The sequence below is a fragment of the Pseudorasbora parva genome, chromosome 24 (genome assembly GCF_024679245.1).
Source record: "Pseudorasbora parva isolate DD20220531a chromosome 24, ASM2467924v1, whole genome shotgun sequence".
In the NCBI taxonomy this organism is placed as follows: domain Eukaryota; kingdom Metazoa; phylum Chordata; class Actinopteri; order Cypriniformes; family Gobionidae; genus Pseudorasbora; species Pseudorasbora parva.
The window spans coordinates 27,145,063-27,158,539 of record NC_090195.1 but is presented as its reverse complement, the minus strand read 5'-3'; the positions used below and the strand labels follow the sequence as shown (position 1 = coordinate 27,158,539).

The following is a 13,477-nucleotide window of genomic DNA, read 5'->3' as shown; positions in this document are numbered from 1 at the left end:
CCAATGTGGCACAACCAGAAATAGACTTACCTGAAATGGTTCCTCCAGGAGCGTAGCCAAGATGAATCACCCTCTCCTGGCCCAAAGTTCATACGTCTTCCTGAATTATGGAGATTAATGTCAAGACGTCACTATTCAGGGTTCCATGCTATTAATTCCTGATTGTATCCATCACCCATTTTAGGGGCCCAGCAGCTGTTTTTTCTTTATTTCTTTCTCTCTTTTTTTTACAGACTGTTTTAAGTTAAATTAGATTTGTGTTCCCCTTGTTCTCTCTTTAGGTATCGGTGGGTTTATGGTGCGTCAGAGGAGCAAAGCAGGACAGGGAAAAGGCAAGCGGTCTCTCAGTCAGAAAGACTCTACAAGCTCGCTTACAGAGAACCTCACAGGAAAGGAAGAAGGTATGGTTTAGACATCTCAGGTTTTGATGCTTATTTATTTTGGCAAGTAGTCTTAGTTATTGAATCAAGTTTATCTTTTCACCAGGTTGGAATGAACCAGATACTCCTGTGGATGGGACTCCCATTGTTAGCGAGCCTCTGGAGAAAGTCAAGAAGAGATACAGGAAGAAAAAAACCAAACTCGAGGAGGTCTTTCCCTCGTACCTACAGGTCAATCCCACAAATATTTACCGCATTGTTCCGATTATAAGACCATGTTTAATTTTTAGAAATGCATCTGAAAAAAACGGGTTATCTTATATTCAGGGTCTAGACTTTTACATGTCAGTAATACACCCGCATCAATACACGTTAAATCTGTGTGCCAAGAAATATGGTGTCCCTGATTGTCTTATAATCGGGGTCGTCTTTATTCAGAATATTACGGTATATAAAATAATGTTTCTTTAACTGTAGTCATTAAAGAATTCCAATGAATCCTCTAGCTGAAATTAAACATAAAAAATAGCTTATAATATTTATAATTGGGGGAAAAAGCACAAACATAAATAAATCAACTAATGAATCAACAATTAATTAAATAATTGAGTAAATTGTCAAAGTATATCTGTAGTCTCAATTCAAAAACATTGAGTATTACTTGAGTATTCAGGCCAATCTTTTAGCTAGCGAGCATTTGGCTCAGTTGGCTAAAAGTAGCAGTCTGGTTCATGTGAAACGTTTCCGTTTTGCTTGTTTTTACAAACTGGACTCTAAATTATTTTCTTTGGTAATCGAGAACAGACCACAGATGTTGTCAATAGAGCTTAACTTGTGTTGAATCTGGAACATTATTTTAACCACAAGCCACTCCAAGGGAATAAACCTGTAATAACTGTACTACATAAGTCACTTTAGATAAACGTATCTTCTAATGAATTACTAGTTCTCTCAGTAAGCATAAGCAGCCCTGTATCAATGTCAAAGCTGAATGTGATTGATCTGAAGAATGAATGTAGCGGTTGGGGATTTTGTGAGCATGTGTAGTTGACACAGCTCTTTAAAAAGACCATCATGCTCATCTTGGAGATGCAGTGATGCATTAACTGTAACAGCTGTCACTTTAGGCCTTTCTGTTTGTCAAACCTAAAATCAGACTTAAAGATCGTCACCAGAGGAATGTCTTGAATCAATGATTTAAACTGAAGCACATTAGGCCTTTAATTTTTTTAACACAGCAGGGAGTCATCATATTGATAGTTTTGTAATGTTAGATATTCTGAAGTGCTACAAACTTGCTTTACATTTAGCACTGTGGCAGTCTTTTAACATTTCAAGCCAAAAATTACAGAAAGCTGCAAAGAAATAAAAAATCTTTGGCAGAGACTTGGAGTTAGATCACCTTGGAAATCAACTAGCAACTACCCAGAAATTTCACTCAGAAATGGCTTATAAATTTCACTAATTGTTACAAAGAAATGGCAAGTAATACATTAGATTAAACATGAAATTTCAAAGTAGAAAAACTGAAATAGTATTTTGTTGTAAAACCTATTCCAATAATCATCGTTTTGTTTACAGCTTAGGTGGTTTTTTTAGGGGGGGTTTTCCTCAGTGCAGGGCATTTTTGCACAGGCAAACACAACTCATGTTTTCTTGAGAATGTGGAAATATAGTTATTATTTAGTGTGCTTATGCATGATGTATCACCAGAGCCTGCAGTATTAACTTTTGTACATGTGTTACAGGAGGCATTTTTTGGGAAAGAACTTCTAGATAAAAGCAAGAAGACCAAGTCGGCTTTGGAAACAGGGCTTGTGGAGGAAGAAGCCAGTCATGCAGACAGCAAATCACAAAGCAGCAGCTTCCTGGACCCTTTATCTGACCCATTTCTGAGCACCACTTCCACTCCGGTCTCATCTAAAGCAGGGCCACTGCGTATGTTCAGCTATGTCTTCATATTTATATATATATAAAAAATATATACATATAAAAAAAAAAAAAAAATATATATATATATATATATATATATATATATATATATATATATATATATATATATATATGCACTTTTTTATTATTTGTACATGTGTACAAATATTTACAAACAGAGTGCTGCTCAAGAAATTCCTATCTCGACTGTGAATTACGTATGTTTGGAGAGAATCTTTTTTTGTTTGCTCTGACCCATCAGGTTACATTTTTCTGCTCTTGACTGCAGTGAATTCTGCAGGGAGGTATAATGCACATGATCACCGTACTTCCCACTTTTCCCTCTGCACACACTGAATGCATCACACAACCCAGCAGCACTGCAGAATCCTACAATGGATTGCATTACCATCTCGGTTCATCTTTTCGCCACAGGGACTAAAGAAGATGCACTGTACAAATGAACTTTTTTTGCCCCCTTGTGCTCATTTTGTGTCCTTTTCAGTCCTTATTTGCATACCCTCATAGGCTGAAGAGCTAGCTCAGATGCCTCATTCTTCATCATTTCTCCTTATCCTCAGTTCTGTCAACTATAATTTGCACCCAACCCAGAAGACCCCTGCTCACAGCCAAACTAAAATGTTTTTAAAACCCAATTTGCCAGCTCTTTTCTGAATTCCCCTTCGTAGCTCTCTGGGAGGATAGAACGCTGGCAGTCGCAGTTCAGTGTTTAGAAGGCCTGTGCATATTCGTTTAGAGAGAAATCACGAAGCTATTTGAAGGCTTTCAGGGCCGCGTGTTTGTCCTTAGAGATTTGCATCTCCCATAGAGCAAAGCCCCTTTCTCTGCTCTGCAGATTCTCATATTTAACCCTTTCATGGAGTTTTAGTCTTGAAACAAGTGTTTGATTTGGGAATCTTATATATGCATCTTTCTACATTTAATGCAACTGAAACCTTGATTGTAGCAAAATTATAAAGAATTTTTCTGTTAATTTTAAGGGTGGGCGGTATGACCAAAATCTTGTACCAATGTAAGGATTTAACAAAAATATTAAAGATCAAGACCAGGTGGTGTGAATTTCATTGAAAAAAAAAAAACTTTTATTTTGTAGAAGTGTCACGCTCAATGTTTAAGGTGGATACAGCAACATGTAACATTGTGGGTCTGTTCCAAAATGTAGTGAGCTGCCTCGTGTTTTACAGCTTGCTCCAAGTCATCTTCCTTACTTAAATGTAACCTCATATGGTTGAATGCTCTACACAAATAGCACTGGAACACATAAAGGAGGCTCAACTCTAAAATGATTTCAATAGACTTGGCATGTTACTAAGCTATTCATGCATTTTTCTAATAAGTTTAAAATTGCACAGTGCACACAAATACTGGAATTGTTTTATATTGATAATATTTAATATTAAATTGAAATAATAATATTTATAGATATTATTTCTTCTGCATAATTTGCAATCTTGGATTGTTTTTTTGTTTTTAAAGTGATAATGGTGCATGCAGTTCTGCCTTAAAGGTTGACCAAATTACTGCGTTTAAAATTTGCCATTGAACTCATTGATTAATTGAAATCAACTTTTTTTATTTTATTTTTATGACGATGTAGATCTGAGCTTCTTGAATGAGAAAAAAAGATTTTGTCCAAGGGTGGAATTTATTGGATCTTTGTCTTTGCTAATAACCGCCATCTCGTGAGTGATAGTTTGCTGGAATTGAGAGGTTATTGTCCCGCTTTCGCATCAATGCACAGCACACTTCACCAGAGAAGAGGTGCTGTTGCAATGGAAAGTTCATGTTTTTAATTAAAGATAATGAGGGCAGATGAAAAATAAATAAAATAAAAATCTTTATAATAAACACTGCAGTATTCCGTAAAAAAAAAAGAAGGTATGGTGACTTAAAAAAGTTTCATATGCAGCTTACTAGGGTTTGGATAAGAGCTTCTCAAAACATTTTGTTCATTGTGTTTTTATAATCCAAACAGTGTCCAAACGACAGAAGTCACACCCCTATTATAAAGAAGTCCATCCGGCATAGTATATAGGTCTTACCGCCCAGCCTTTGGTAACATGTAATCAAGGAACACTTGGTGATTAGTATGGATACTCGTGCTCAGAAACGCTTGTCTTCTTGATCTCTAGCCAATGTGGAGGATCCCTTAGCCGAGCTGGTTCTACATTCAGATGATGATCTCCTTGGAATGCTGTCTGATGACCTGGTCAAGCCAGGCCCTGAATCAGGTAGACTCAGACTCTAGATCTGGCCGTGGGATATTTTCTCTCTTTACTCTGCAGATGCTCTAACAATCCCAGAAAGATCCACTGTAATTGTGTGCCTTCACAATTGCATCTCCCCTTCTCTTTCACATTTTCACACTTGCATTTCACATGCACTTGCATTTCATTTTTACCTGGTTTGCTCTGTTTCTCTTTATTTGTTGTCTTTGCATACTCGTTGTTTTATTTTTTTATTTAACATTTTATTTCCTTTGCATTTCTGTTAATTATTTGGTTTTATCTGGTTTGGGTTCTTGTAGGTCTTGATTTATGCCCTTTCCAGGTGGACCGTTCCCCCTCTCCATTCGGTAAGAGCCCTGTTGGCACAGCCTTTCTGGCTGTAGAAGTAGAGCTGCCCCCCTCTCCTGGCCTCTCGGCCTCTAAACAGGCTCTCTGATTTTTTGTTGTGCCAGTTTCTGCATGATCCTTTTCCTGAAAACACACACACACACACACACACATTTACTTTGGCTTTCTGCTTCTGTGTTTTACTAACCACAAACAAACAAACTGCATCTTTTCTTGCACATGACCCTGTTGTGACACTGGGGTGAGAAATAAACTGTCCTTGGATGGATGTTGGGTTTGGTTGCTACTGTACCTTAGTTGGCAACAATGAAACAGTGTTTTCAATCTGTGACATTTTACTGAAATGTGCTTGAAATGTGATGTGTTTAGCCCTATTTATTTTCTCCAGGGTCTAATTTAAATGATAATTTTATTTCTTCACAATTGCCAGCTTTTTAGTTGGCAAGGACACATTCCATTCTCTCTGTGGAATGGCCTTGCTGTGGAGAAATGAGTGGTTTGCGAGTGATGTAACTGTGTGAAAGCAAGCTCTAAAGGGTTGGGGAAAAGTTTTTTTTACTGCTTCTAGTTTCCCTTTAACGTATAATGTGTAAACCTGTAATCAGAAGTTGTTGACGACTCCAAAAAAAGGAGTAAAATATGTTGCATTGCCAGATATTTTTTGGGGAGCAAAATAAAAAGTCAAGTCAACTTTAGTTATATAGTGCTTTTACAATGCTGTTGTTATAAAGCAGATTCACAGAGTTAAACAGCAAAATATTGCAACAAAATTTGATTTGGCTGTACAGTCGTTCTGGACGGTGACATTATCAGCTCATTTCAATTTATCATATAGCGACAATGTGGGCAGATCAGTAAAATAGTTGATACAGTTAATCTTTTAATTATTATTTTTTTGGATATTTAGTTGAAAACTTAGATAAAAAATGTTGTGTCCCCAACTGAGCAAGCCAAGCCAAAGGCGAGAGAAGAAGAAAGAAATGGAACACAGAGCTTGATAAGACTACCCTTATCACTGAAGTTAAAAAAAAAAATTTTTAATGTTAAAATATTTTACAGATGGATAAACATCGAACATGACAGAAAATTTACCATCCAATTTGTCAAAGTGACACATAATTATTATTTGTTGTGTAATCTCGGTGTGCAATATATATGTAAATATATAAGGGTTGGTTACCTGCTTGGTAGTAAATACCAAGGTGCTTTGTTTAGAGAAATGTTTCGTGTGCAACACAGCTCTATTGACAGAATGCTGAATTTCAACTTCAAAAAAATCATTTTATATGGTAATGGACTTACAATGTTAGTCAGCCAAGACAGTGCATCAGAATAAACATTAAAACCTGGACTTCAAACACATTTTGGTTTGTTTTCAAAATTATAGTTGCGAGACTAACGTTATACAATGAAAATATGGCTTTGATTTTACTTGAATTCAATCTTCATTTTAAACATATTTTAGTTAAACTTAATGTTTTTTAGTTATTTCAGTTCAAATATATTCAGTTCTGTGATTTTGGGTAAATGTATGTCAGCTTTGTTGTACAATTAAAATACTGTCTTGCATCTAGCACAGCAGCACAAGTAGAAGGAAACTTGTTTCAGCACTGGCATTAGCGAAGCTAATCATTGGAGGGATATTATCATGCATTTGTACTTGCAGCCATCCTCAACCTTACCATGAGCTCTACTCTTTAGCACAGTGGTAACCATAAAAACATCAACATAACAGAGACTCTTTTAATTTTCAAACATAACTGAACATTAAACATTAACATGTCTTACCCTTCACTCAAAAACATATGAAATAACACTTAATTTTAACATTTAAGCTGTGGTCACTAGACTTTCACACGGACTTTGAGCAGACAAAATGACACTTTAATGATTGTTATATAACGTCAGAGTCTGCAGCTTCTTTTTTATAAACATGAATTCAACATATTATTCAAAAAAGTAGTCATAGATTCAAAATGTAAAAAATATACAATCTACTCATCCTTACTGCAAAAATATACATTCTTTTAATTCAGCCAAGATGTCACACCATGAAGTATCAATCTTCTGCTGGTCACATGTCTTCATGTGATGCAAATTCGCAGGTCAGAGTTTACCAAATGTAAACTGGAACACATCAAAACTTTTTGCATGAGCTTGCGTTTCCAGTCTGACCCATTCGTATGCGTATAAATGGAAGTCAATTGATTGAAATGTCTAGTTTGACTGCCTCTTTACTCACCTGATCCAGCCATATGCAAAACATGCTGGGAACTAAAAGTCCTCCGCCCAGTTTAAGTTAATGCAACAAAAAAAATTTATGCAATCCCAACACAAATGGATTAAACTTACATTTTTAATACATTTAAGTGGATTGAACAAAATGAAATGTAGTGAAAGTAGTCCCAATTAAGTAGCACAGTAGTCCCATTGCAAAGAGCAAGATTTAGACAACTTTCGCATACCAAATTTTTGTATAGAAGAATTCACAGTGCTTAAAAAAAAAAAAAAAAAAAATGGCACATTTCAGCCTTAAAACCCTAAAAAATTGCCTCTATAAGTGTCAGTGCATTATACTGTAGTGTAAACTCAAAACTGATGCCACGCATTCTGTTGCTAGAGCTTAAATTGTTTTGAAACCGCAACAAGAACTTTAAGTGAAACCAACATAATTTTCATTGGTCTAAATACTGCAGCACTGCCAAGCTTTCCAAAGCACAATGGCTTACTTACTCTTTGATGTTGATGACAACATTTATTATGATTAATCATTGCAATTGTTCGCTTTTTCATTGATTAAGCTCTCATCTATTCTAATGGAAAATGATATGCAGTGATGAGAACGTCCATTTTTTTAAGGGACTTTTTCACACTCAGTTGAGCAGGCAGCACTAATTAGGTTACTGTTTCTTGCAAAATTGAGTTAGTTGAAATGACCCTGATCCTCATTTGACCATGACATGAAATCTCAGTCTCCCTCTGTTTTTTACTTTCTTATCTTAGCCAAGAATCATAGCTCTGTTTTTCAGCAGATTTTTTAGTTGTTTTGAGTTGTGTGTTTAGTATAGATAAGAAACTAAGTTTGAGACTAGTTGTTTAACTTTCTCCCCAGCTGGTTTGGACATTGGCACCCTACCAGGTGATCGGTCATCTTCCCCTCATCCTGGCCCTTCTCGGGGGTCTAAGCCACTACAGGAAGAGCCTTTAGATGCAATACTGAGTCCTGAGCTGGACAAGATGGTTTCTGATGGTGAGTGTCCCCATTTTGAAAACAGTTCTTAAAATATACACTACAGATGAATTACATATATTTTTTTCCTTGTTTATATAGTTGCTTATATATGTTGAATTTCCATAACATTTGTATCACACATCTGATTGATTTGCTCGTAAATTTGATATTGGTATCTGGCATCATCGTATTAATGTTCATCATATTACATCATGAATATTTCTTGTTCCTTCCTTTTTCCTAGCAGGTTTTCTTACTTGTCAATTGTGATTATTATTTGCAAACTGAAATGTAATAACTGAAAAAAGGTTGTGCATTTAACAAATGAAAAGGTTACATCTATAGTTTTTAACTGTTTTGGTTCCTATGATGTGATGTATTGAGTAATCTATTTGTATAATGGCCTATTTATAATTATATTTCCTTTTTTACAGGGGCCATTCTGAGCAAGTTCTACAAAATTCCAGGTGTGTTGCTCCCTTCTTATTTTAAAAAGATTCTGCAAAAGTATTAGCCTAACAAGCCAGACCCACATCAAGATGTTTGGTCTTGAAACTCACCATTGACAGGGCTCAATCCGAGGGGCGGGATAAACGGTTGTCTTTCAAACTCCCTCTGCACACAATTGGATAGTGCTACTACCAACCAGAGCAACGTGAAGCGGAGCTAGTTGATAGATTAAACTTTCGCCATATCCGGTCGGCAAAACTCCGAACACATCTTCCCTGTTTACGAATGACTTCAGTGCCATTCTTTGTTTTTTTTCTCAGAGAAAAGCTTAACTTTAAGTCTTCCAGAGTCGCGATCAAAGCTGATTCGCTGTTCGCCCACTTCTGTGTTTACTAGTAACATGCAACGCAACTCTGCCGTCATTATGTTAAGCCCCGCCCACCAACTCTATACACAATTTGATTGGCCTGACCAGAGTTTGGTTTTTACAGCACAGAAGTGTATTGAGAGTTGCTAGACGACACTCGCGGCAGATTAGATTTGCTGCCGCTAGGGTGCGTCTAGATTTCTAGGGTACAAAAGAGCAGATGTTTTAAATGTTATTCACTGCTGAAAATTTCTCCTCTTTTTCTTTGTCTTGCTAGATATCTCAGCACCAGTTTGTGTTCATGTTAACTAGAGATAAATATGCATTGATTATTCATGATTCGTTATGCTCTGACAATGAAAATTTTCACTTTTAACAATACTCAATATTTTATTTGCCATTCTTGACTTATACTCTAAGTTGGTAAATTCAATCAAATAAAAAAAGGAGTTCAGATATTAATATTTATGGTCTACATTCTATTCATTCGGTTTAGAATTGGAGGGAAAGGATGTGGAAGATTTATTCACAGCAGTGCTCAGTCCAAGCGCCAGCCAGCCACCTCGACTTATTCAACCACCCGACACTGCCCCTAGTGCTTCATCCACAGCAATGTCTCTCCAGGCCCCAGGTATCAAGATGTCTGCATTATGTCCTCATATAAACAGTCAAGTAAACCACACAGATGTAATCTTGCTCTGTGCTTGAGTATCACATGTAAACTGTGCAGCTCATTATGTGAGTGCATGTTTCTGCATGGTCTCATTTGCAGGAGAATCTGGTGGAATGTTCCCACGCATGCCTATGATGAATGGCATGATGGGGCCAAACACCCACCTTCCTCCAAACCCCATGATTGCTGGAGCGTCTGGCACATTCTCTTCCATCCACCGCATGCCTTTTCCAGAAAATGTTAGGTGAGTGAATTCAGATTCTCAGTAACACCAATATTGCCATTTTTGTTTAAAAATCTGTGTTTTAGTTTCAGTAGTTTATGAAAAAGACACTTAATGGATTGTTGTGTCACTACAGGGAGAAGAAATTCAGCCAGATAGGGGGTGATGTGATTGGTCCCTGGGCATCTCCTGTTCCTGTGCCTGGATCTGTTCCTCCACCAGAGGTGGAGGCTGACACAATGTCCAATGCTCAGAGGAGCACGTTAAAGTGGGAGAAAGAGGAAACGCTTGGTGAAATGGCCACTGTGGCTCCTGTTCTTTACACCAATATGAACTTCCCTAACCTTCCAGAGGAATTTCCAGGTGAATGGATTATCCTAAAACAACTCAAGTAGAATTGCAAACTTGAAATGGAGTCAAGTTAGAGATCAACCATTTTACTTTTTTTTAACAGATTGGGCAACTAGAGTGAAGCAAATTGCAAAGTTATGGAGGAAAGCTAGTTCTCAGGAAAGGGCACCTTATGTGGTAAGATGTTTTTTTTTTTTTATCAAGCCTCATTATTATGACATACATACATCCTAATGTTACATATATAGTTTTGTACGTATATCAAAAGTTTTGAATTTTTTCAACTTGGGTTTACCTTACTAGCAAAAGGCGAGAGACAACCGAGCAGCCCTTCGTATAAACAAAGTTCAGTTGTCTAATGACACAATGAAAAGACAGCAACAGCAGCAGCCAGTCGATCCCTTTGATCCCAGCATTCCCATGGACCCAGACCTGCTCTTCAAGGATCCGCTCAAGCACAAAGAATCTGAGCATGAACAGGAGTGGAAGTTCAGACAGGTGATTGACATCCCAAAGGATGTTTCATTGCAAATGCTAGATTTTAAGGTGTGTGTGTGTGTGTGTGTGTGTGTGTGTGTGTGTGTGTGTGTGTGTGTGTGTGTGTGTGTGTGTGTGTGTGTGTGTGTGTGTGTGTGTGTGTGTGTGTGTGTGTGTGTGTGTGTGTGTGTGTGTGTGTGTGTGTGTGTGTGTGTGTGTGTGTGTGGTTGGAAATATCCAGAAATTTTATAGAGTTATAAAACACTTCATTCATAATTTATAAATTAAGTATAGTTATTTTTTATTACAGCAACGAAAGTTATTAAGTTAAGAGTAGTGAGTGATTTTCTCTTTTTCTTTTTTTTCTTTTTGATAACTACATTATCTTAATTAACTGGTCTCTTATTTATTTTTCCCTTCCGTTCTTCCCCTTGGCAGCAAATGAGACAAAAGAGCAAACAACAGGCAAAAATTGAAGCCACACAAAAGTTAGAACAGGTTAAAAATGAACAGCAGCAACTTCAGAAACAGCAGCAACAACAGCAATTCAGTGGAGAAACCTCTAATAGTGGTAGTCAGAGTCCAGTGCCAACCAGCAGTGGTAACACTTCTCCTTTACAAACATTAACCCCCAAAGACTGCTTTACAAGGACTCAAATGCCTGAAACTGTAGCTTCGGGTGCATCGACAGATGATGTATTTCTGCGTCCCCAACCTCCACCCCCTTCATCTACAGCTAAGACCCCTACCCAGGACACTCAGTACCTGCAGGGACCCACATCTCAGCCTCAGTCTCCTCAAATGTTTTCACCTGAATCATCTGGATCCCGTCCTTCTTCTCCATGGGATCCATATGGCAAAATGGTGGGAACCCCCAGGCCACCACCATCTGGGCCAAGCATGCCACGCAGAGGTTCTTTGTCTGACATTCAAGAAAGGACTAGGCCCTCACCAGCCCATGAATCCTTTGGGTCTCCAACAGCTGCCAGCAGCGACCCATATGCAAAGCCTCCAGACACACCTCGTCCATCAGACCCATTTGTGAAACCTATGTGTCCACCCAGACCAGGACCATTATCTGAGCAACAAGGACGACAATTCATCAATATGCTTGGAGACAATTTTTCCAGGCCAGGCCAAAGATCTGAAGTGTACCAGCGAATGGCCCATAGCCGTATGGTTCTTTCTGACCCCTACTCTAGGCCACTGTTAACACCTATTCCAGGGAGTAATGAGTCTGGATCTGTGCCAGTGTTCAAAACACCCATGCCTCTTTCCCAGTTACAGCAAGACTCATTCAGTGCAGGGCAGCAAGGCATGAGAAGGGGGCCATCTGACACTTTATCTCAAGTTCAACACTCGGACCCTTATTCACATCATCCTCATACTCCTCATCCATCAATGGGAGATGGTTTCAGTAATGAGGGGAGAATAATGCGTCCCGGACAAGGTGGTACTTTTGCCCAACCATTGCCCATGAGCCGAAACCCTCAACGAGATCCATATTCACAGGCACAATCTACACCTAGACCAGACTACCCTCAACAAATGCCTGATCCATACACTCAGCCTCCTGGTACTCCAAGGCCTAATGATCCATATGCCCAGATGCCTGGTACCCCAAGACCGCACTCTGATCCATATCCATTGCCACAATCCACACCTAGAACTGCAACAATTGATCAGTTTTCTCAGTCACAATCTAATAGTCGCAGACAATCTCCATCTCATGCTATTGATCCATATGCTCAGATGCCAGGTACTCCAAGACCTTCTCCTGGAGAGAGATATCCTAAATCACCTGGTAGTCAGAGAACGTCAGATCCCTTCTTACAGCCTCCTGGAACTCCTAGGCCAGTCAAAAATGAAACTTATGATCAATCACCAGGAACACCAAGGCCAGTTCTTTCTGACCCATATTCTCAACCCCCTGGTACCCCACGTCCAGGAGCTGGCCCAGAAGCCTTCTCCAGAACGAATCCCAGATTAAACTTTGTTCCCCATCAAACAGATCCACATCAAGCACAAAATAGGATGCAGGACCCATTTGCTCGTCCCTGTGCCCCTGATTCTCAAACCCCCAAACATCCTATGATTACAGATGAAAGTCTCTCCCTACAACAGATAAATCCTAATCAGACACCCATTCATGATCCTTTTGAACAAGCTTCACTAACCTCATGTTCTCAGACTGGGGAAAGATTGTCACATGATGTTTCAGTAAACACAAGCAACCCATCAGATTCACAGAACACAATGCAACCACCACTTGGAGAGACTGAAGAGAAAATTAAACAGGTCAGAAAACATATTAAGTATGGTTTACATTAGAGTACATTACCCTATACCTTTTTCTGTTTTTTTATTTTGTTTTTGTTTTTAATTACATTATATTGATTGTACACTGTTATTGGTCTTTTTTAGCGCCAAAGACTACGACAGTTAATTCTCAAACAACAGCAGCAGAAAAGTGCAATCAGACTAGAAAAAGGACTCCAGGAGGCAGCTGCACCTGGGACACCAAGGCATTGGTCACAGGATGATTCTGGACCTCAGAAGGATATTTTTTGTAGACCCCCACCTCCCTATCCAGGTACTATGAGATCATCACCAATTAATGCAGGACAAAGATTTCCTGGAACTTTCCTTGTCGATCAACATGGGTCCATGTCTGATGAACTCCAATGTTCCCGACCACCATTCCCCAGAGACCTGAACAACATGGGCATGAGACCGCAAGGTCAAAGGTAAGTGTTTTTTTTTTCTCCATTAGTTGTGCTCTCAAACTAATAATT

General features: G+C 38.5%; 1 protein-coding gene across 1 annotated transcript in view; it reads left to right on the top strand.

Annotated features, from left to right (window-relative positions):
• Window positions 1-13,477, top strand: part of kmt2ca (lysine (K)-specific methyltransferase 2Ca) — a 196,490-nt gene that overhangs the window by 156,612 nt on the left and 26,401 nt on the right. Inside the window, 14 exon segments of the mRNA XM_067434810.1 lie at window positions 282-401; window positions 487-611; window positions 2,129-2,318; window positions 4,466-4,564; window positions 4,861-4,908; window positions 8,022-8,159; window positions 8,576-8,608; window positions 9,455-9,589; window positions 9,731-9,875; window positions 9,991-10,217; window positions 10,309-10,382; window positions 10,509-10,703; window positions 11,121-12,980; window positions 13,107-13,429. Coding sequence (XP_067290911.1) covers window positions 282-401; window positions 487-611; window positions 2,129-2,318; window positions 4,466-4,564; window positions 4,861-4,908; window positions 8,022-8,159; window positions 8,576-8,608; window positions 9,455-9,589; window positions 9,731-9,875; window positions 9,991-10,217; window positions 10,309-10,382; window positions 10,509-10,703; window positions 11,121-12,980; window positions 13,107-13,429 — 3,712 coding nt within the window.